The sequence below is a fragment of the Pezoporus occidentalis genome, unplaced genomic scaffold (genome assembly GCF_034315485.1).
Source record: "Pezoporus occidentalis ecotype Australia unplaced genomic scaffold, CSIRO_AGI_Poc_V1 ctg10, whole genome shotgun sequence".
Taxonomy (NCBI): Eukaryota; Metazoa; Chordata; class Aves; order Psittaciformes; family Psittacidae; genus Pezoporus; species Pezoporus occidentalis.
Window position 1 is genome coordinate 2180805 of NW_026912779.1, and position 23705 is coordinate 2204509.

At 42.2% G+C, this 23705-nt stretch overlaps 1 protein-coding gene across 1 annotated transcript; it reads right to left on the bottom strand.

The window, feature by feature from the left end:
* Positions 1-3661: 3661 nt before the first annotated feature.
* On the bottom strand, positions 3662-22928 carry PNPT1 (polyribonucleotide nucleotidyltransferase 1). Its single transcript, XM_062609332.1, has 29 exons — positions 22557-22928; positions 21530-21590; positions 21172-21246; positions 20306-20411; positions 19347-19396; positions 18802-18865; positions 18667-18714; positions 17860-17973; positions 17418-17604; positions 16870-16921; positions 16256-16313; positions 15993-16089; positions 15794-15896; positions 14882-14952; positions 13409-13445; positions 12426-12492; positions 12242-12331; positions 11343-11396; positions 10556-10662; positions 9831-9902; positions 9673-9736; positions 8177-8260; positions 7667-7750; positions 6611-6717; positions 6473-6528; positions 5881-5959; positions 5416-5463; positions 4899-5057; positions 3662-3841 (listed from the first exon to the last, which is right to left on the bottom strand). Exons 1-28 carry the CDS (start codon positions 22898-22900, stop codon positions 4902-4904), a joined length of 2535 nt encoding a protein of 844 aa, XP_062465316.1. The 5' UTR covers positions 22901-22928; the 3' UTR covers positions 3662-3841; positions 4899-4901.
* Between the last annotated feature and the right edge of the window lie 777 nt (positions 22929-23705).

A 23705-nucleotide genomic window follows, 5' to 3' on the forward strand; every position in this document is an offset into this window, starting at 1 on the left:
GAGTAACAAATCATTACATCTCAGCGTTTGCATGGGAACGAGGGAAAAGGACACAAAGGCATGCAAGGAGTCAAGCTGTGTGGAGCACTGGGGACGTGGGGAGGCTTCAAAGTGCCTCACAACATCATCTCAGGCTGGGAAGGGAAGGGAGATGGGAGGACAAGAGCTCCCCAGGCCAGGGCGGGTCCTGTTCCCAGACAAAGCAAGGCTCTTCCAGCATTGCCCAATGGTGAAAGCAGTTCCACCGGTACAGCTCTTACTTACGGGCCTGGTGCTGCTCTGGTGTGAGTTCAGTCTTGTTCTGGAGGAAGGGAAGGAAAAGGTTCACTATGGAATACACCACAATACACAGGCACCTTTCCCTATGTTAAACACACATTCTCTGGGCAGGCTTGGGAAGTTCCCTCTGTTACAGACAGCTTTTGCTCTGGCATCCATTGTAACAGGCCTCTCTCAAGGGTTACTGCCATTCAGCACACTGAGTGTGACAGCCACTGAAGAGACACACTCATGAGCTTTCCCTGCAGACAGTGGCAACTGGAATACACCTCCAAGCCCCATCACATACACATCTCTTCCGCTGCAGAGAAACTGTGTAGAAACAGACGGTAGGGTAAGTCAGTAACTGGACAAAAGGCCACGTTACACTGATGGTTTCACCACCCATGGCTTGGGAGTCACATTAAACAGGTTACAGTTGGGTTCCACATAAGCCTTCCCTGCTATGTGTAAGGCCTCATCTCATCCAGGCTTACATGGCCTGATCTTCTCAAGGTTTATACCCACTGGACCTCAGTGAAACCAACACAAAATCCACAAGAATAAAGACAAAACCCAATGGCCACGGCACCTTGCTGCTTCAGGGTGTCTGCTGCTGCAAATGCTCGTCCCACTCTGCAAGGCTTCTACAAGTGCTCTTTAGCTCTTCACACCAAGTGTGTAAAGCTAAGCGTGACCTCTCCTATTGCAGATGAGATGCAGTACTTCTCCAGGGACACAGAACAGCAAGAAACCACAGCAGCATGTTCTGAAGCACATTCTTACCTATCATGGTGAACAGGAGATACACAAGCCAAGAACTGGCATAAAAACTATTCCTTCTGCTTGAAATAAATCCGTGCTCTCTCCAGGCATGACATCAATGACCTCTGGAAAACCACCATCCCAGAACACACCCAGACTGCACACCCTCGGATACAGGGCTCCTTTTTGCACTGAACTGCATCCAGGCCTCTGCAGCCTGGCATGTTCGAAACTGCAGCATGAGCTTGTCATCTCTGCTAATAAAAAGCAAGTCAGATCTGGGGGGGGGCTTCAGCAAAACAGTGGGTTTTGGTAGGAGAGGCTGCAGACAATGAGGAAATCCTCATTGTCACAACACAGAGCAGCAGGGAGCTCTGATTTCTGTTGTTTTCAGAAGCAAGACAGACAACTCATTCCTAAACCATGTCCAATTTCTTGGAGTGGAATGAAGAGACTGTATCGCTCCCTCTGGCACGTAATCCCAGAAGTACAATTAGGCCAGCTCTTAATGCTTTTACTACAGTACTCATAATATTTATTGCTGGTGTTTAAAGCCACCCCAGCTCCTGATCCTCTGTGCCTGTGTGAATACTTCAGCTTTGTCAAATAAAGGCATTCCTGACCTGGTGGAATGCTGCAGCTGCCCAGCTTCGCTTTCCAAAGCAATTCCTTTCAATGGCTCCATTTAAGACAGGTCATTACAGAAGCTACCTCGGGCAGCAGACAAAAATCACCATTTCAACATGAAAACACAAGGACTGCAGTGAGGCTGAGCTCTCTTTCAAGCACTATCGACCTACCTGCTCTCTGATCACAGCTGATGGCACCAGAGAGCCAAGTACCTCCTGCCACAGCCCAACCTGCTGCTACTGCCTGGGTGCAGCCAGCCTGCCTTCCCTCCAGGAGAGCTCACACCAGCACACTCAGCCTTGGCTCCATTGGAGCTGCTCAGGTGAAGGTAAGCTGGGTGTGCTCCTCCCAGACAGCTCCCAAACCAGGCTGACTGCACAGGTCCTGCCACAGGAACACAGGAGTCTTTCTCCTACTTTATCATTCATGAAACAAAGTCGACCAAGCACTGCAATAGCTGATTTACTGAGACCACCACCTACCACACAAACAGTGCTCCTGTTGCTGCAGGTAGGAAACGCCTTTCCAGGAAAGAATGGGATTCTTTTGGCTCCTAAGTCATTGATTTTCATGGATTCACATGCAAGCATCCTACTGGTAATGTGCTAGCTAAAAAAAAGGCTTCCAAAGTTAGTATTTTATGTAATATTTTAGTAACTGGAGCATCCATCTGTTCTACAAATGGAGCCCCACAGAAATGATTTTACAATAAAAGCAATCAAACCTTGGAAAACCACTTGGATTTGGGAGGTCAGCTTCTGAGAACAGTTATGAGAAGTGGAAACATCTCTGCTTCTCCTCAGGGACACCAGCATTTGCCTACATAATATCATTAACACAGTCCAGGATAAGTAATGAACACAGTCTCAATCAACTAAGTCATAGTAAAGCAAGGACACTGGAATTCTTACTAAGAAACAGGACCCCAGCCTGGTTTGTGTTGGAAGGGACCTTAAAGCTCCTCCAGCGCCAACCTCTGCCACGGGCAGGGACCCCTTCCACTAGAGCAGCTTGCTCCAAGCCCCTGTGTCCAACCTGGCCTTGAACACTGCCAGGGATGGGGCAGCCAGAGCTTCCTTGAGAACACAGTCCTCAAAGAGGAAAAGACTGCTAAGGAAAACCTTTCCCATCTCATATGATGAAAGACACGAGTACAGGAGTGGCACAGTCGGTTCTTTCTTCTTTAATATTGTAACTTAGAATAGAAAAAGAATGAGCAATTGTTCCTGTACATTCACATTTCTCCTTCTCCAGTGCTTTGGTTTTCCTTTCAGGAGGCTCAGAGCCCACCTGCCATCAGGTGGGAAGTTGGTATTGGCTCAAGTACAAACTGGTGAACAGCAGAAGGGTCTCCCCTCTTTCATTTGCAAACCTGTACCTCACAGGAGAAAACCGAGTGGCTCTGTGAGCCCCTGCTGAATGGTCTGAAGGCTACAAGAGGCCAATGATTCCAGAGGCCATATTCCACTGATGGAATATAATCAGTAAAGGGATTCTGACACCCTTAGTGAGGGTGTTTTAGGGGGAAGATTTATCCCATCAGTTGCTTATTCCAAACCAATCATTTTTAATGTTTTAATGATGTATTTTCCAATGAATTCTTAATGAACCCAGATAATAATGATGTTTCAGCCAGGTCCTTCATTTTGTCCCCCTTCTGCTCGGACACTTTAGCAATCTGAACCCTATCACAGTTATCGATGTATTCGTGTGAAACAGTGTCGATCATGTTAAAGGCATCACTTTAAGTCTCTGTGTTTTGCTCAACACTTCAGTCTTGCACCCTGACAAGCCAGTAAAACTCGGCTCAAGCGTGTGTCTCAACCAAGTAACAGGATAATTCCTTTTCCCAGGAATACTTGCTTCTCATCTTTACAGTTTTGAGAGGACAGTGAGAACAACATTAAGCACTGCAATGTAAACTGCTCTTCAGCCTACACAATTCCACGCTCTTAAGAGCCTCACCTCACCCTCGTTACACGTGAGAAAAGCATCGCTTGGTTCTGGGTTTATTTTAAAAGGGTTTTTAATCAATTTGAAGACTCTGAGGTTCCACATCACCTTGAAGCATAAATAGTGTCTGTTTTAACGTATGATTCACTACCATCCAGCTGCAGATCCTTGTGCAGACATCTACAGATTGTAGCAAAGGTCGCTTGGGTTTCCATCAACTATCCCAGCTTGCTTCCTGAAAGAGACAGAAAATCCCCAGTAACCAACTGCTCGCATCAGGGCACAGCATTCACACATTCCTTCAAATCATTCATTCATTCATTCATTTTAATTTCTTCCAGGGCTGTGAATCATTCCTAAAGATTGCCACAGATGGCCTCAAGTTACCACTGGTGCATTGCACTCCTGTGTGCCAGTCTCACTGCGTAACCGGTCTTGGTTTTATGATCAGACACCTTTGTGTTATAGTAGATTCCCAATGAAAACCAATGTAGACAACAGCGAGGGGAAAGGTAGAACTCTTTTTATGGGCTTAAACTAAACCAGAGGAAGTTCAAGTTGGAGATAAGGCAGAAGCTCTTCCCTGTGAGGGTGCTGAGGTGCTGGCACAGGGTGCCCAGAGAAGCTGTGGCTGCCTCATTCCTGGCAGTGCTCAAGGCCAGGTTGGACACAGGGGCTTGGAGCAAGCTGCTCTAGAGGAAGGGGTCCCTGCCTGTGGCAGGGGTTGCCGCTGGAGGAGCTTTAAGGTCCTTTCCAGCCCAAACCAGGCTGGGATTCTATGATAACTCTATTAACAGTCAAATACATGCTGGAAAACTAGTTCTAGGGAAGAGCCTTGGGCATTCCATCAACTGAGATTGCCTGAGAAAGTCTCCACTAAGTGACTCAAAACTTTCAAAACAAGCATCTTCTTTTTTCTTCTCTTCACCTCCCTTCTTTACCCCCCACCTTTAAAAAAAAGGATGGCAAGGAAGAGAAGAGGGAATGCTCCCATGGATGTTGCAGATGAACAAATGAGTTTGTATTGGAGGAAGTAGGCTGTGTAGAATGCCTTAAACTGTCAAGGCACTTGAACCAGTTTTAAATATCAAGCTCTTTACCTCTGCAGCACACGAAAGTGTGTGATAAAGCCATGGATAACTTACAACATGCTGCAACATAAGTGGCAAGCAGTACTTGCACACCACTGAAGGGTAACTGTACTGTAGAAAACCAAGACTGATACAATTCTTCACAACAGCTGTAAAGAAAGCACTGTACTGAGTCACCTGAAGCTGTTCCTATGGCCTTACCTGTCACTGGGATGAAGTTGATGACTGTGGAACGGTGCCTCCCAGGACAATGCTGTTTTTGTCACTCAGGGTTTTAAGCACTGTTGTGGCTGGTGCCTGCAGAATCTTACGTGAGAGCCTCATTCTGCCATCAGTTGGGTCACGTCCAAAGTATTTAACCTGTGGGGAAAACGAACCACTTTCAGACTGATCAACTTGGAGAGCTGGAGACAGAATTTTCCTTGAAAGGTGGTGTTTTGGTCTGTTTTTTCAATATGATGCTAGCAAAGTTATAAACAACAGGCACATTTAGCCTATATTGCTGCTGAATTCATGTGGTACCCTAATAGCAAGAGCTGGACACTCAATAAATCTAACTTGAAATGATCAGACCTTTAACCAGCAGAGAAAGGAAATGTAACAGGGAAAATACTTTCTTTATACACACCAGAACAAAAAAAAAAAAACAAACAATTCACTCAAATTCTACAATAGCAACAACAGTTTGGTTGCATTTTAAAGTTAGAGAAATATTTACCTGAATTTCTTGTCCAACTTCTAATCCCAGGGCACTTGGATGTTTAATCTAGAACACAGTGAGTTTGGGAAGAGGTTATTTCAGTGTGACTGATTGTGTTAGCTGTAAAAGTTCTTTCTTTTAGGGATTCTTCATGCTACACTTCAGACAATCACAGCAACTCAACGCTACCTTATGAACGGCAGGTTTCTAAGTGTTACATAGTAAAGGGACTGCAGATCTAAAGAACCCGGTGATGTGCATGAAAGCACAAAGAATAAAACCATAGTAGACATATAGTTAGGCTGTTTGCAGCTCTAAGTACAGCAGAGGTTAACCAAAAAGGTGCTGCTCATTTAACACAGCTTTTAACATGAAAACAGTCTCCACAATAGCACATGTGTTACAGCTAAAGCAGACTGTTTAGTGAGAACTGATGAAAACCAAATCTAAGCGTCCAGTTTGTCCTTGCTAAGCAGGCATTACCTTTCTCTGATCGAGTTGTGAGTTATGCAGTAACACTGGTGTCATGTTTGGATACAGTTTTACCATCACTCCAGAGTCCCTGCAACAGAAAACAGCACTGATACAGGTCTATGTATTTTACTCTGCATATTGACCCCAAGGCAAGCATTAGAAAACTTGTCATAAACAAGATTTTATTCCTCCCTTTAAAAAAAAATCTTATCTCAACCATAACATGTCCTCTCATTTTTCCTCAGTTGGGAGTGCATGGAAATCAGTTATTTCAGGACTGTGTATTTCAGTAACTACCACCCAAAAGTACATGAAGTTTTTGCAAGACCTATTGGATTGAGAAGTGAAAAGCAAATTCCTACCACATCAGATACAAAGACAAAAAAGCCTTAGGTTTTATTATACAAACATCCCAATAACTAGACAAGCAGCAAAAATAAATAGACATACTAAGAAACAGAGTATTTTCAGCTAAGAAAATATCAGGAATGATGCAGGTGTCACTGATACAGGTTTGGCAATCATTTTACATCATATTTAGGTACCAGGAATACAGCCACATAAACTGATTTCTACTTTAACTCCAGAGCAGGTTTCATACCTTATTTCAGTTATCGTGGCTGTATAAACTGCACCGAACTCCAAATTCACTTCTTGCTGTAGGGGGAAAAGAGAAACCAGTCAGATACATGTTCACCAAATGCAAACTGAAAGAGCCAACAACAGAATTCTCCCTTACATCATCTTTGCAGATGTCACGGATAAACTCTCTTGCTTCATGCATGGCAATAGGGGTGGGGGCAAACACAGAATATGTCTCTTCATCCAGCTGACTTACAGTTACACCTTCGAAAGAGGATGGAATAAGAGGTTTTAGGTGAACAGTGCTACTGCTTCAGCAAGCAGAAGTTATATTCAGTAAAGACTTGAATAGAGCAAAATGATTTTGCACAGACTCATTAAGATCTCAAGAGCAAAAAGGCTTTAGTACATAGGCAGAGCAGCTGCACAGACACTTCAGCATATTCATGATCACACTTGCTTAGCTTTATACCTTGCATTCAACACTATCTTTTTCAAGGCCAGGTTGGACGAAGCCTTGGATGAGATGGTTTAGTGTGAGGTGTCCCTGCCCATGGCAGGGGGGCTGGAACTGGATGATCTTAAGGTCCTTTCCAACCCTAACTATTCTATGATTCCATGATCTGCAAAACTGCCCCTAAGCAACCCTTCAACTGCATCTTCCCTAAGCCCTGAAAAGCACCATGACACATGCACCACACTGGGAATTCCTGCTGTGAGACAAACTGCAAGCACTTTTACAGAGAGAATCTACACAAGTAAGTAAGGTGAAGCTCACCTCACCTCAGCCACATCAGCACTTCAAAACACATGCATCTATTACCCAATACACAGCACAGACTCACTTTGTACCGAGCATTGGAACACCTAATCATACAAGTCTGAAAAGACAGTGTTTTGCAGCCTGCAGCATAAAGCACAAATTAAAACTGCCCTTTTCTCTTGGTATTTCCTCCTGTCTACTTACTAGGTCATTGCTGAAGCACAAATGCCAGTTTCATGGAGATGGCCTATAGAAAAATCTGGGAAGTTTAAGTTCAGCTACTTACAGTTTCTAAAAGGGCATAAAGATGGCATTAAAATTCAGCAATAGCCGTGCTAATAATACCTATGCTACTAAGATGCACTAACCAAAAGCTCCACACTAGCAATATTCATATAGAGAAGCTAATAGCACATTAGGATAGTATCAGAGGAAGCAAGAATGTCTTACCAGTCTGTGCTTGAAGCTTTTTCAGATTATAGCCCCCAGGACCAACAAATCTTAATCTTTTTGATAGTGGAACATGGATAGTTTCTGAAAGAAAATGTAGAAGTACTTTTGAAATGCTTAATATAATCATCTTGTAAGCTGTCACAAACTATGTCATGTTCATTTAGGTTTTAATCTTCTAGAGCTGCTGTACTGGCTGAACATTGATGTAATTACACTGTAGACCTGAAGTGAAAACATGGAACAGAAACACTTTGATGAGTGTAAATTACCTTAAGCCGTACCAATACTGACACCTTTACCCACTCTGATTGTTCCATATAACTTCGGTTTAATTCTGTTTTCTGGTATACAGCAGTTTACTGCTCCCACAGTGGCAGTAAAACCCTCCCAAATTCACCTCAACAGTGAACAGACATTCATTAAAAACCAACTGGTTTAAGCAGCAGCTTATTGCTAAAAGGTAATTATAAAATAGGTGAGTTCATATCAACATACAATGAGCATTACCTACAACGGGTCCACTTTCTTTCCTATTAGGTCTGGGTTTCGCCAGTGTTTGGTTCATAATTTGCAAGATCTCCCTCTTTGCAGCTGTGGGGTTGAGGGAGAGAGGAGGAGGAAGGACAAAGTAAAGAGTTTTGTGTAAGATGAAAATGAATGTATGAAAATAAATGTAGGTTTTGTTATAAAGTAGATAAACATCCATACATAGAAACCTGCCTCCTGCCTAACTTGAGAACGTAGCATGGTTACACCTAACACATTTCAGGCAGTGCATGTTCGCTGCAGTACAACCTTCTGCTCTGAGCATATAAACTCCATCCCTTGAGCACACTCAATGATTCTATGCAGCCTAGAACACACATACAGTTCTGTTTCAGGGTATTATTCAGATGAAGCAGAGTGCTGATAAGCTGTACTTTTGATCAGTTGTGATACACTGGCCTGGAACTTTAGCTGAGCTGCTTCAAGTAAACCACCACTGAATAGGAATTAGGAGTTCTTACATTTTAATAAGGGTCAGAATACAGACAGCAGTAAACTTCAATAGTAAATATAGCTGAATTTATGGTAAATGAGAAAGAGTTTGCTGTTCTTTTTGTACCAGTACTCTGTTAGACTTAGAAGCCACGCAATAAGGTGCTTGCGTGTCAGTCCAAATCCATTTCAGATGCTTCCTCCCCTTCCCAACTTTCACCAACCAAAAGCAATCCAGAGTTTCCGTGCACAAACCTGCATCTCAGCCTTCACTACCTGTGTTACTCATAAGGAATCGAACTGCTAGATCTTAACCATGAACACAAGGTTTTACTTCAGCTCTAAGAACCCACTGCTCAAAAGACATTTAAAAATTGGTGTAAAGTTACTTTAAAGTTAGCCTGGAGTTTATTTATCAGCCCTTTTTACTGATGTATTGCACAGCAAAGAGCAAGCCTTTTTCCCCCAACTTACCACATTTGTTTCAATACTGTATGACAAATATGTTATCAACTGAGGTGGCTCAGTAATGCTGTATCAGTCACACACAAACTACTGCATGCAAATATTTCACAATGTATTACCCTGATGCTCCTCTTTTGCACATTAGTTTGCTATGCCACTGATTTTACTGCAACTTCTCCAAACAAAATACTTGTACCCAACTGGTGACCATTAGAACCATACCAGTTTGTTCTGGTTTAGTAACAGGAACCCCAGGAGCAGTGGACACTGTCACTGGGACCGTGTACAATAACATGCAACTTAACAGCGGTGGAAAGGGCCTGGAGTTTTGGCGACTGAACGCTCTCCTGTGACACAAAAAGCTCTTTATTTGGTATGAAGTGCCTGTATTGAAGTATGACAGGCAACACCCAAACCAGACCAGTTCTTTCTGAAGACAGAAGCTTCTCCACAACAAGAACAGAAAAAAAAAAAAATTATTTAGTTTCATAAAACTTAGAATTTAGTATAATTTATCATATTATATGATGAAATGGGTGCAAATACAAATATGGACCTACCTGTAGCTTGCTGAATAGCTTCCATTACAATTTTTATTGGTATTCCTGGCAGTTTTAGATCAACCTAATAGGAAAAGGGTTAAGTGACATCAGTATGCAAGAAAAGGTTTAGATACCTTGGCACAGTTTCATTTTGGGAAGATTTGATGTTACAATACCTGTAAGGCAGTTATTCCTTTATTAGTCCCTGCCATCTTGAAATCCATATCGCCATAGTAATCTTCAATTCCCTACCAGCATAGACAGAAAGAAAACAAATTGGAGTAACTTAATCCCAGTGCCAAGTCTCACTATACTAAAAGTACATCCTGTGTTTCAATAAGCCACCAAGCAGTTCTGCAGACTTGGAATTGTTTCCAAGACTTGCATGGTTTTCTTCAGCCTTATTTTGCTGCCCAGGATTAACACTGCTTCTTTCTCTCATCATAAATTAAGAGCTTTGTGGACTAGCTCTGAATAACTGGTCCACAGCTGATTTTGCACTATCAGTGGATGCCAGTGTGCAGCAGCAGCAGTGTGATAACATTCATTCTTCCCCCTTTAGCAATTTTCCGTATGTCCATTCAATATACTGTGGCTTTCAGTAAGTTATTCAAGAATTATTAATACAGAGAAAAGACAAAATTGATTGGAAAGAGAGCTTGTGAGGGTTTAAAAGAAACAATTGAGTAATTACAAAAAACTGAGACACATGACCAGACATTTCAGCGAGACTTTTTGAAATAGGGAAGGAATTTGGGAGACAAAAAAGAGAAGATGAAACTATTTGGTATTTCCAGTAGTGCATGTTCCAGGCCTGACTGGGTAAAACACTACACAAAAGGCCATAGAGAGCATTTAGAGAAATAAGCAGCAATAACCACTGCAGTGCTAGGACACTCACCAGGATGTCTGTCAACAAACGATAGTCCTCAATATCTCCATTTTCCGGACTGCATTTGGTAATGAGCCCTATGGCTACACCTGCAACTGCATTTGATACTGGAACTCCTAATAGTGGTAAATAAAAAGACATTTTTATAACCTTTGGTCATTTCCAGATCCTGTAACACATTATCGTGACCAGCAGGTCAAAGGAGGTGATCCTGCCCCTCTGCTCTGCTCTCATAAGACCTCACTTGGAGCATTGTGTGCAGTTCTGGTGTCCTCAACATAAAAAGGACATGGAACTGTTGGAACGAGTCCAGAAGAAGCCACGAGGATGATCAGGGGCTGGAGCACCTCCTGTATGAAGATGGGCTGAGAAGGCTGGGGCTGTTCCGCCTTGGAGAAGAGAAGCTGCATGGAGACCTCATAGCATCTTCCAGTATCTGAGGGGGGCCTATAGGGATGCTGGAGAGGGACTCTTCATTAGGGACTGTAGTGACAGGACAAGGGGTAACGGGTTCAAACTTAAACAGGGGAAGTTTAGATTGGATATAAGGAGGAAATTCTTTATTGTGAGGGTGGTGAGGCACTGGAAAGGGTTGCCCAGGAAAGTTCTGAATGCTCCATCCCTGGCAGTGTTCAAGGCCAGGGTGGACAGAGCCTTGGGTGGCATGCTTTAGTGTGAGGTGTCCCTGCCCGTGGCAGGGGGGTTGGAACTGGATGATCTTAAGGTCCTTTCCAACCCTAACTATTCTATGATTCTATCATATGTAGTTTATCCTATTAAGTGTTGTTTTTTGTACCTGCATCCATTAGCGCCAAACTTCCACCACATGCAGAAGCCATTGAAGAGGACCCTAAGGAGTTAGAATACAAAGAAAAAGAAAGTATTAAACACTGGTCAGAAGTACCTGAACCAAAACTTGCCAGGGATATCCTTCAATGACAGCTTGAAACTTAAATTGTTCCAGAAAATCCTGTGCAGCAGCACTTATACTACCATCAATAACTGCAATTAGAAGGTCTCTGTGGGAGAAGTATTTTAACAAGAAATGGGTAATACAGTTTGAATCTTTCATGGTACCAACACCAAAAAAGCTCAACAGGCATCACTAATAATACTCTAGGTAAAGAATTTGTGGGCTTGCAAGCTGCAAATGGGACCCCCTCTCTCCACTGATCCCTTCTCCCAGCCACCTCATCTCACTGCACTGCTAGTGAGAAGTTCCTCAGGGAACTTCTTGCCACACACACAGGGGCATCTGCAGGGACGTGACATGGAGAGAGCTCTCTCCCAGACTGGAGATGGGAAAGAACAAATACAGACAGCCAGGAGAAGTTACCTCTCAGGCAGTGAGGGTACGAGCTGTGATTAAACACTGAAGAATGGGGCTCAATATATGCTGACTTACTTTCCTCACTCCACAGCATAAAAATGCCCCCAAATACTATTAAACTCAGATTTCCTGTTTACATTTCATACTGGTACTGTGCTGCTACACAAAGTGAAAGAAAGGTCCATTGCTCATGACCATATACATCCTTTTTAAGTACTTCAGGTAACAGAGCTATCAAGATTAAGAATGTTAAAAATGAAATGTATTAACTATAATGCCTACAACTCAAGCTTCTCAAACCTGAGCTTTTTGAAGAACCAAATTTAGTCTCTGGCACTAGGTTAAAAGTCAGAAAACCGTAATACCATTTGACTCCAAGACTTCAGAAGTAACTCGTATTGTGAATGGGAAATCCTGAGGGATAACTGGTTTCAAAGCTCTCTCTGCCAGTGCACCTGGTTATAAAAAACACCAAGTCACCCATAAATAAAACCAATCAGATAAAACGTTACAGTTTAGGAGCACGAGACTGCTCTAGTCTGAACTCACCATGTCCAAGTTCTCTTCTGTTCATACCACTCACTTTGCCAATCTCATTAGTTGCATAAGGTGGAAACTACAAAGTAAAAAATGTGTAGAGAGAAAATCAGCTAGGTTTTTTTCAATGATTATTTTAAAACATACACTTAGTAAAGATCCTTTGAAGTTTTGGAGAATCTTATGGTAAAAACACATTAAAAAAAAAAAAAAAAAATCAAACCAGCACACTTCTATTTCCATGCTGCAGACTGAGTTCTATTAGTCACTCAGTCTGAAACCACGAACACTTTAGGTAGTGATTAGTGAATCATAGAATAGTTAGGGTTGAAAAGGACCCTAAGATCATCAAGTTCCAACCCCCCTGCCATGGCCATGGACACCTTCCACTAAACCATATCACTCAAGGCCTCGTCCAACCTGGTCTTGAGCACTGCCAGGGATGGAGCATTCTGTTTTACTTCCAATAAATAAAGCAGTCACAAAGTAGTTGAGAAACAGCACAACAAGTTTACTCCAATCAAACTTGACAAACAACATATCAGAAAGCTTGTTTCTGTCGTACAGATAACAGGACAAGGTGTGCCTGTTGCCTATATGAAATACTCTGGGCAACTTCAAAAGGCTGAGAGAGATCCAAGATGCAAAAGGACTTATGGACTATTGATGTAGTACGTCAGCTGAACATATTAAGAGTTGACTAAAAATAATATAGCAGATTAATCCTGTTTTCAGCAATAACCCATTCTTAAGGAGCTCACCTAATGTTAAGATATTAAAAAGACTGTATCAGATGGCAGTTTACCTATTATCGAGTGCTTTTTTAGGAAACCAACAGTTTTGTTCATAAAGTGCAATATAAATTCACGTAAGAACTTTAATTCAGAAGCTTTAGCAAATCTAGAGATAATCTGTGTCCTTGGAAGTGATCAGTATCTCCTTTAAAAGCCCTTCTGTGAATCATGCCGAAAGCTGGGACACAGTAAAGCTCTTACCTCATAATGCAGCATGAAGTTTTTATCTTTTATCCCACTAAGAATTAAAAACAAGAGCATGTCAAAAAAGAGCCATCAAACATACAATACAATAAGCAACTTGTAAGATCACATGCAGTTATGCTTACAAATAAACCCATCCAGAACCATGAATCAATAGATTTGCTGATCACCCACATTTTTCCTAAGCTTTTCTATGTAGAAAACAAATTGAAAAGCACAGTCTACAAAGAAAAACCCCCATATGTTAATCATCATCATCATTAAAACAGTGCTCCTGGCTGTTCTGAAGAGAATAGGCCTTGTCAGTGCTACATGCTGGTTTTGGTGTGTCTGAAGGAGCAATAACAAACAAAAAAAATCAAACTCTCAGAACATCAGCATCTTAACTGCACACAATGCAGTACGGACTCAGAAGCTTCAGCACTCAGAAGAACTGAGAATCTCTGTAACCACAAAATAGCTTTTGATTCAAACAAAAAGTGCGCTCAAAAAAGTTACTAAAGTACCAGAAGATCTGACTCAGCAATAAAGACAAAAAGCTCATCTATGAAGAAAGCTGCATCAAGTCAAGACTTGTACACAATTTCATACAGAGGCATTGATGAAGCAACCCACTGACTGCTAATTAAGCTCCATTATTTAAACACAGGAACTGATTTCCAAGAATACCAAAGTTACAGAATAGGGACAAACAGCTCCAGGCCAAAAGAGCGTCAGCTTTGCTTCAGTTAAGATGTAAACCTCCCACACTGGTGGGATGAGATCACTGAACTGCAGCTTTAAAGGGAAGGAGTTTCCCCTCTCAACAGGGTAGCCCTCAGCAATAAAATGTTAATGGTACAAGGACTTGCTACATGGCAAGTTAAATTTTCCTCACTCCATTAACAAAGAACACATTTCACCCTCTGAACTTCTTCATTTTGAGACAAAATGAGAATGTTTAGATAGACTGATACAGCTGGGGGGGGGGGAAAGCCCATCATCCAGTTATCTGCATTTTAGCCTGCTTTCCACTCAAACCAAACTTGAAACAGCACTTCATGGGCTACATGCATCCAACCTATCAAGCAAAACTGCCAAACTTGTGAGAAACGGATTGAGTAAACTCTATCAAGTTCCAAGTGTGATGATAAATACTTGGAATGAAGAGAGAATGAACTTTCATCAACTGTTTTATTTAAAGAGGCTTGACATATGGACACAGTTTTGCAGATTCAAGAGTAATTCACTATTTCCCTTCTGTCTCAGCTGGACTGGATGCTGTTACTTTTCATACTTCCCACTTTCAAATGTGCATCTATGGAATTAATGCCACCTTAAAAAGCAATAGCCAAGATCACTTCAAAGTCTAGTTTTACACATTTTCAGTCCTAATGGATATGGATAGCGAAGATCAAGGAACTTATCAACTGTACTTAAACGCTCACCCTCTTTTTATTACCACTGAGAAAACGCCATAGAGAAGCATACCTCACTGCAGTTGAGATAACGTCCGATTTTACACTTGATTCTATAGAGTCAAATGTAACCGTACAGAGAACCTAAAATAAAAGGACAAAGGGTAAATAAACTGCTCATACACACTTCCATCATTGCCAACTTTTACTGTATATGAAGAATCAAAAAGAATGATTTCAGCAACAAACACGCTGTCATCTGCAAACCTCTTCCTTCATTGCACAAATTTATTAGTATCTGCAAAGATTATACAATCACATTTAAAAGTTAGTAATTTAATGCTTCTTAAACCTGGAACAGTTTGCTCCCTAAAAAGCACACTACTTCATTTAAGAGCCTGGGCCAGATGTCATGCAAAAGAGCAAACCTGTTTATCAGATGGACTGGCAGTATGTGTTATTTTTAGTGGGGACAGCACTGAGGAGTATATCACTGTTTGCCACTCCCTGTGTTCCCTGCAGTAAATCAGATCAATGGCTGACAGTCTTCTACGAAAATGAGCTATAAAAATATAGCAGACCCAATCTCACATACAATTTTACTTTAATCCCTCCAACAACATCTGACACTTTAAGCAAAGAAGAGAAAAGAAGTCTCACTAATATGATTTTTTTGGGGTACAGTCTCCTTATTCAGTCCACGTTACATATGAAGTTCCTTTTAAAAGATGCACAGTTCAACACTGCTCTGCACAGCAATGACCCATTCACTGAGTCACCCATTTTTCTAAAAGCAAACAGGATTATGTTTTACATTAAAAGCTTTTGTTTCAACAAATATCTTTAACATAGAAATCTACACAGAGGGGTGAAAAGATACAACTTTAGGACTTGCTCTCTTCTCAAACCACCTCCCCCCCAAAACAATGAAAGACACAAATCAGCTTTTAATTGATTAAGAGTTTCTGATGTTTCAAGATATTACCTGTGTTTGGCCTCTCTGAAATAAGGCTGATCCATGGAGCATTTTGAACATGTCCACTTCACATTTAATATCTCTGAGGGAAGTCAAATCCCTCCCATCACACCTAAAGTAACAAGCAGAAATTATGAGATCAACGAAACTATAGCCTTGCATAGAAAGTCAACAGAAATGTTATTCAGTAGCAGTTTGACCTCCTTACCTTCTGTATTCATTCAGAACAAGGTTTCGGAAGATATCCTTTGAAACCACATTGAAGGATTCGATGATTTCGTAAGGTTCAGCCTCTGGAAATTTTTCTGGGTATAAAAAAGAAATTGCATCTCAAGTTGGAAAATGCATTTTATGTGTCTTTTACTAAAATAGTTGGGCTATTTTAGTAAAATAGCCCAGCACACTGTAGCTCTAAGTAGCATCAGCTCCAGGTAAGCATTCTCTAACCATTAAGAAAGCAGAAAATCTTACCTTTTAGCTGTTCTTCTGTTTCAAGCCTTATTTTGTTAATTGCTTCATCTCTGGAAATCTAGAACACATGATTTGCAGCCAGTTAACTCTACAGAGCAAAAGAATGCAAGTTGTTGGGTTTTTGTTGGGTCTGAAATTCTGTAAAACTCAGGGAATAAGGACTAGGATTGTCACACAAACACCGGGTTGGAAGGGACTTCAGGGATCATCTGGTCCAACCTTTCTTGACAAAAGCATGGTCTAGACAAGATGTCCCAGCACCCTGTCCAGCCCAGTCTTAAAGCGTGTCCAGTGCTGGGGAACCCACCATCTCTCTGGGGAGATTATTCCAATGACTGATGCTCTCATTGTGAAAGATTTTCCTCTTCTCTCCAACCAGAATCTCCCCAGGAGTAACTTGCACCTCTAATCCTTTCTATGTGACTCCTTGTAAAAAGGGAGTCTCCATCTCCATACAGCAAACTTATATTCTTATATTCTGATATATAAGAATTTACAGAACAATTTACTATAACTACTGCAGAGAAGAGTTCTTATTATCATTAAAGAACTAAATCTTACTACAGCTTCATTATGATATTAATAATTGTATCATGTTTGAATCGACCACTTACTTTATCATGGCCTGAATCCGTGAACACCGCGTAGATCTTGCTGGAAGCAAGACTTTGGGAAGAAAAGAAAGAACTTTTGAAAACACAGCTTATAAACCGCTTACATAAATAGGTTTTGAGGACTAAATGTATGTCTTTGTTAGCAGTAGGAAAGCCCCAGGCTGACATTTATAAACATTACTAGCTCCAGCTGCATTTCCTGCCTGCTCTCCTGCCAGCTCTCTGGAATTAGTTATCACTTCCACCAGACAACATCCCAACTTCTCTTGTCACCCTTCCACAGGAAGGGCATACTAACTTACACTACCTCCACTGGGTTTTCAGGGTGGTTGTTTTAACCTGTTCTTTTCACTAAGTATAAAAGAGAGCTGAAGGCTGTGTTACTAAGGTTCCATGGAAAAACATAACAAGTACTGAACATTCAAAACATGCTATTTTGTTAACCCCCCCCAACTATCTGATCAGAGCTCAGCAAATTAAATCCTGGTTAAATAACCACTTTGAGTCACTTCACGGAATTCAGACCAAATTATTTGGTCTGGACGTACTTCTTTGCACATTCCACAATCTCTTCAGGAGCAACGTACAACTTCTGAACAGTTCTCTTGACAACACCCCGTTCTTTCACTAGCTGCTGAATTCCCTGGATTATATTCTGGGTTTGCTTCACCCCTACTTTGATGGCGTGACAGAAGTCTTGTTGCAATATATTCTCAGCAGTTGCTTCCAACATAACTGTGAATGGAAAGTTAAAAAGTAAGTATTATTTTATTGCTCAAAAGCAATCTAACTCAACTGAAGAAATACAGATTAACATTGAACTGGACAGATACAACGGAATTTACTTTATCTAACCAAAAGTTAAACCTACCACTCTTATTTACTCCTGATACTGTGTAAAAATACAGGTTTCAAAGATGAGGAGAGCTTCAAAGAGACACTAACTTGATTTTCAAGCCCTCAACAGCTATTAATCATTAACTTACTTACCAACTTGATTTTGTGGAGCTCCAGCAACAACTAAATTTAAAGTACTAGAAGACAACTGTTTTCGAGTTGGATTGATAACAGTTTCTCCATCAACCAGTCCTACTCTTACTGCACCTACAAAGAAACTCCAGATTATTATTGTTATAATACAGAAGTTCTTTAAGACACCATTTTACAGTAATTTTTGGGTTTAGATGTATAAGTTTCAAAGCCAAGGGTTCATTGTTAAATAGTAGCATGTTAGCTATACACCAAGAACAAATGGGTAAGGCAGAATTATCTATTCTTGAATTTCTTCTGGTAAGGCATATAATGCTTAGTAACACTATACACAAGGCTGTAAGTCTGCTGGGGTTTAAGTCATTTAGGCACATCTTCTAGAATACAGGCAGGTGAAAGGAAAACACAGCTAAATATTTACTTTGGTCTAGATCATTTCCCCCAAAATATCAACAATGAAATAAAGCTCTTCTTAAGCTTGAGTTCCTGGAAAAAAAAGCTGTATTCCTATCTAGCTGTTTTCAAAATGGTGTTTTTCAAGACCAAGTTTCTCTGAAGAAAAATTAAAGTGAATGGTCTCTATATTATACTATTTCTGGACTATAAATCCATCCAGAAATACATGTAGCACAGGAAAAATAATGCTCTGAATTGCAATAACCCTACCCATTGCAAAATTATTTTTAATACTTGAAACAAAAGATAGTGGACTTCAGATTCAGAGTCTTATTAAAAAGGAAAGCATGAACTGTGGTTTAAGCCTTCCATTATGTTCAAATCATCCATCACTTCAAAATAGTCACTTACCAATAGGACCATTCCATGGGATATCAGATAATGCAAGTGCTGCAGAAGCTGGAATGGAGAGATAAAAATCTGTATTAGAAATAATGGATCATATTAAATCACACACAAGCAGGCAATTTTTAGCAGTCCTCTTACCTCCATTAATTGCCAGAACATCAGGGTCATTTACACCATCTACTGCTAAAAGATTACAAAGGATCTGGCATAAGATAAAAGACAATGAATCATTTTGACCTACACATTTTTATTAGCTGTCAATAAAGGACAATAAAGCAAAATTTTCCACAGATTTATACAAATCTATATTGCAAGTAAAAATTTGATCAGGTATTTAAACTGGAAAGCTCACAGAAAACTCACTAATGTAAATGCATAGTATCATATCATACAATAGAGAGTATTAGCTTTTCTTTCGTCTGTTGTACAGAAGATATTTGAATGTTGTTCCTCTACAACAAAATTTGGAAACTAGTATGTAATAAAAATAATTTGAGACAAGGAAACAACAAACTAAAAAGCAGCATTTCTCTATTAGACTCTTTCAAAGTATAAACCCTTCCTTGATGCTCATGGAAACTGCTTTACTTAAAACACTGCCTAGGTCATGTAATTTTCACTGGCTATACCCAAGATTTCCATTCTGAAGGTAACTATAGTTAACGACAATGAGCACGACCTACCTGTGTATCATAAAAGTAGCCTGCTGGAAAGAGTGGTCTGATTGACCGATCTGCAAAAGAAATAGTCAATGTCTAAGAAGTATTTGGGTTTCAGTAGTTAGTATTCAGTTTGTACTGTAATAACCTCATGAGAAGCTGACAAATGGTTTAAATGAGACCCAAACCAACAAAAAAGGCAGAGAACTCGGATGGAAATGTAGCATGACATATAATCAAGTCTAATATTTTACTCTGCCACACTGAAATAAGAGGTATTTGGGTGAGCAAACAAATCATTGGAAAAAGTCTATGCTTTAGGGTACACACAACCTGTTAGTCAGAAGTACCCTCAATTAAGGGACACAGTCCTCAAAGAAAAGCAACAAAGGCATGTTTCCATGATTTCCCATTAATCTTATTTCAGTCTGAAGCATACAAGACTCTGTGTAACAGCCTGGGCCTTATAGGCCGTTCCCTCTCCTAATTGTTTTCATTGCTGCCTCAAGATGCTGATATATATATATGTAAATGTTGAATTCCAAAGAGCTCTCTTATGCATGAATGGAAATAGCCATGATGAAAATAACTTTTCTAGCAGGATCATGAGGAAGAGAATGAGTGTATACCAATCAGTAAGTCTGCCTCTGTATTTCAGAGTTTAGCTTGGTTGCCTCTTCCACCCATCCAGAGATGGGCAACAGCAGAGGTAACATCTCTACAGTTAGGATGAGATCTTAATATCCACAAACATGACAACAAGCTTTCTCAAGATCCAGGCTTACATATAAAGTCATATGCACACAGCATTGTTTTGAAAATCAGTACTGATAAACAAAAAACCACAAGTTTGTTTCCCTCTGACATTACTGCAAATCAACTCTGCAAACAGCAGTTAGAAATCACCACCTTTTCAAACACCCGTATTATTTAAATATTCCAAAATAGTTAAAATAAATTGTAAATGAAATGTTGCAGCCTACCTATTACTCTGCTTGTAAGAATTTCTTTATCAGTGGAACCAAGCTCTCTCCTTAGATAGTTCGTAGGAATTCTCCCTGCTGCAGCAGCTTTCTGGCGGTAGTCAACCTTTTAAAAACAAAACAGGGATTCCTAAAGGCAACAGATCACTTATTTCAGAGCCACAGATTCATTCAGTTTAGAAGGGACACTGCCAAAGGCCTGTAATGCTCAGAACAGGGTCAGTTCTGAATTCAGATGACATTATTCAAGCTCTATCTTGATGCTCAAATGGACCCTCCCATTCTACATTGAATATAGACTGCTCGGCCAGTCATTTCGCAGTCTGAGCTGTGCAGAGCACTACTGCACCCCAAGTTCAGAGGGATTCCAGGGCACTGCTACAAGTACGAAACAGGCCATGTTCCAGGACAGATCCCTGAGGAACTATTATTCAGCCTGAGCATAAGTCATTAACCCTTAACAATCACAGCCTCCTGAGCCTCATGACCCAACCAGTTTTCCACACATCTGAAATGTAAGAGCTGAACTTGGATGTTGGGTGACATGGTTTAGTGGGAGGTGTCCCTGCCCATGGCAGGGAGGTTGGAACTGGATGATCTTAAGGTCCTTTCCAACCCTAACTGTTCTATGAAGTTCATAAGGCTCCTGTGAAAAGCCTTGCTAAAGTCAACATAGACAACATCCACACTCATCCCTCACAAACAGACATAGTTGTTTTATCAGACTGCTACTCCAAGGTCAAGAGTCTGTAATCTGCTCTTTGCATTCCCCATTACCCCAGCATCTTGAACTCCACTACTCAATCATTACCACTGCTAAGGTTACCACTGATGATCACAAAACTCATTTTGTCGTTTGTACTTACCACTAATGGCATAAACTGAGATGCAGAAGGCTTGGTTTTACTGACTGCTGTGACCATTACTGCTGTGTCACCTAGCTGGATTGAGAAAAAAAAAATAAAATGAAATGACCTGCAAACAAAATAATGCCTGAATCCCTAAACTTATTCAGACTAAAACTCCTGAATATTCTTTGCAAAAAAACAACCACACAAATCCATGCTTCAAACCATTGTTTGCTTTCCAAAACACAGCTGTTGGTTAATGAGGGATTAAATTGCCACTTGAGGCTCTCTATCTTTTTAACAGGCTCTGATGTTCTAACAATGACTGTTCAGATGCAGACATAATGAAGTTGCCCAAATTTCGACTGTTTTTTACCTGAACAACAGCAGATCCATCAGCAAACCTTGCCAGTTTTCCAGAAGATAATTCCATCTTTCTGTGGGAAAGAAATAAACTATTACTCATGGTGAATCCAAACATACTTTCCAGTAAGTTCTGTGTTCATCTACAGCACTGGCTGCATAGAATACAGGCTACGCTTCATACTGGACACAAAAATCCCCAATAGATAGAGAAATTGGAACTCTTTGCCCAAAAGTCCCCTTAAAAGTGCTTTTGGCTCAAACGTCCTACTTCGTCACCTTGCAGCAAAGACCTGCAGCTACACTGGATCTCACCTGAACTCACACGTATGGCTTAGAGGCAAGATATTTTGCTCATACCAAAGATGAATCATCCACTTGTTCTAGGTGGAGGTTGGTCTTCACAGAATCCCAGCCTGGTTTGGGTTGGAAAGGACCTTAAAGCTCATCCAGCCCCAACCCCTGCCACAGGCAGAGCCACCTTCCACTAGAGCAGCTTGCTCCAAGCCCCTGTGTCCAACCTGCCCTTGAACACTGCCAGGGATGGGGCAGCCACAGCTTCTCTGGGCACCCTGTGCCAGCGCCTCAGCACCCTCACAGGGAAGAGCTTCTGCCTAAGAGCTCCTCTCAGTCTCCCCTCGGGCAGGTTAAAGCCATTCCCCTTGGCCTGTCCCTACAGGCCCTTGTCCCAAGCCCCTCTCCAGGTTTCCTGCAGCCCCTGCAGGCACTGGAGCTGCTCTCAGGTTTCCCCTTCAGGAGCCTTCTCTTCTCCAGGCTGGCCCAGCCCAGCTCTCTCAGCCTGTGTTACCGCTACAAAACAAAAGTGCGCACCCGCTGTACCCGCACAAACAGGGAAATCCACTCGGGCACCCACAGAGCCCCTTTCCCCACCTCAGCCATAGCACACTGCCTCCTCCGTGCGGAACTACCCCTGCCCCGTTCCCACAGCGCAGCAGCACTGCCGGCGGCACTTTCTCCTCACGGTTGTTGAACCCGCCGACCCAGAGCCGGTACCGAGAGCCGCCTCCTGACCCCCTCACCTGCCTCCCACCTCCACCGTGAGGGTGCGGCAGGCCCCGGCCGCCACCCGCAGCACGCAGCCCTCCGGCAGCAGCGGCCGCCGCCATCGCGCCGCGGCCCCGCCGCCAAGGGCCCAACCGCGGAGCGCGGCGCGGCGGCAGCTCGTGGTGGCGGCGGCCATGGCGAGACAAGCCCCGCCGGTAGCCACCATCCGATTGGTTCTGGGAAGCGGCTGGAGGCGGATTCCGCGCAGTAAGGTGGAAGCGGATTGGCTTTGGTGCCGGTGGTAGAGTTTCGATTCCGCAGCGCGGAGCCTTGCCGGCGACGGCGGCTGAGGAGGGTCAGGCCGCGCACGGCTCCTCATCGGAGCCGGCCCGGGAAGTCTGAGGTAAAAAGTGACGCAAAAAGCCCCACGGAGGCCCTTGTCTCTAAAGAGACAGCTTTAGAGCTAAAACTAATTAAAATGTGGGTGGCCACGAGCACAAATGGGGGTCAGGCTGAGGGAGGGCACACCTGCACCATGGCTGCAGCCTCCTTCCCGCCACTGGTGCCTCAGGAGACCTTGTGGCACCTTCAGACCCGTGAAGCTTCATCCGGCTGCCACCACCTCAGTGTTGCTGCTGAGTGACAGCAGCCTGGCGTGGGGACGGTGTTACATGTGACAGGTCAGAAATCACAGCCTGGTTTGGGTTGGAAGGGACCTCAAAGCTCCTCCAGCTCCAAGCCCTGCCATGGGCAGGGACCCCTTCCACTAGAGCAGCTTGCTCCAAGCCCCTGTGTCCAACCTGGCCTTGAACACTGCCAGGGATGGGGCAGCCACAGCTTCTCTGGGCACCCTGTGCCAGCGCCTCAGCACCCTCACAGGGAAGAGCTTCTGCCTTATTTTTCGAAGTGCAAGAGGAGGGTTACAGCCGTTGTTAGTGCTTATCACAAAGAATTGCCAGTTAAAGTATTTGTTGCCCTGTTACATGCTCAGAGTGTATCCAAAGGTTACACTTACAGGAGAGTGCTTTTTCCTTACAATAATTGTTTCTCAGACATTATTTCTTAGTTGCACAATGCAAAAAATATTAGTAATTATTGTTATTTATGTCTGGGAGCATAACTGAACAGTAACACGATAGTGGAGACTTGATCACTCCAACAGTGAGAGCCATGTAGGATTAAAT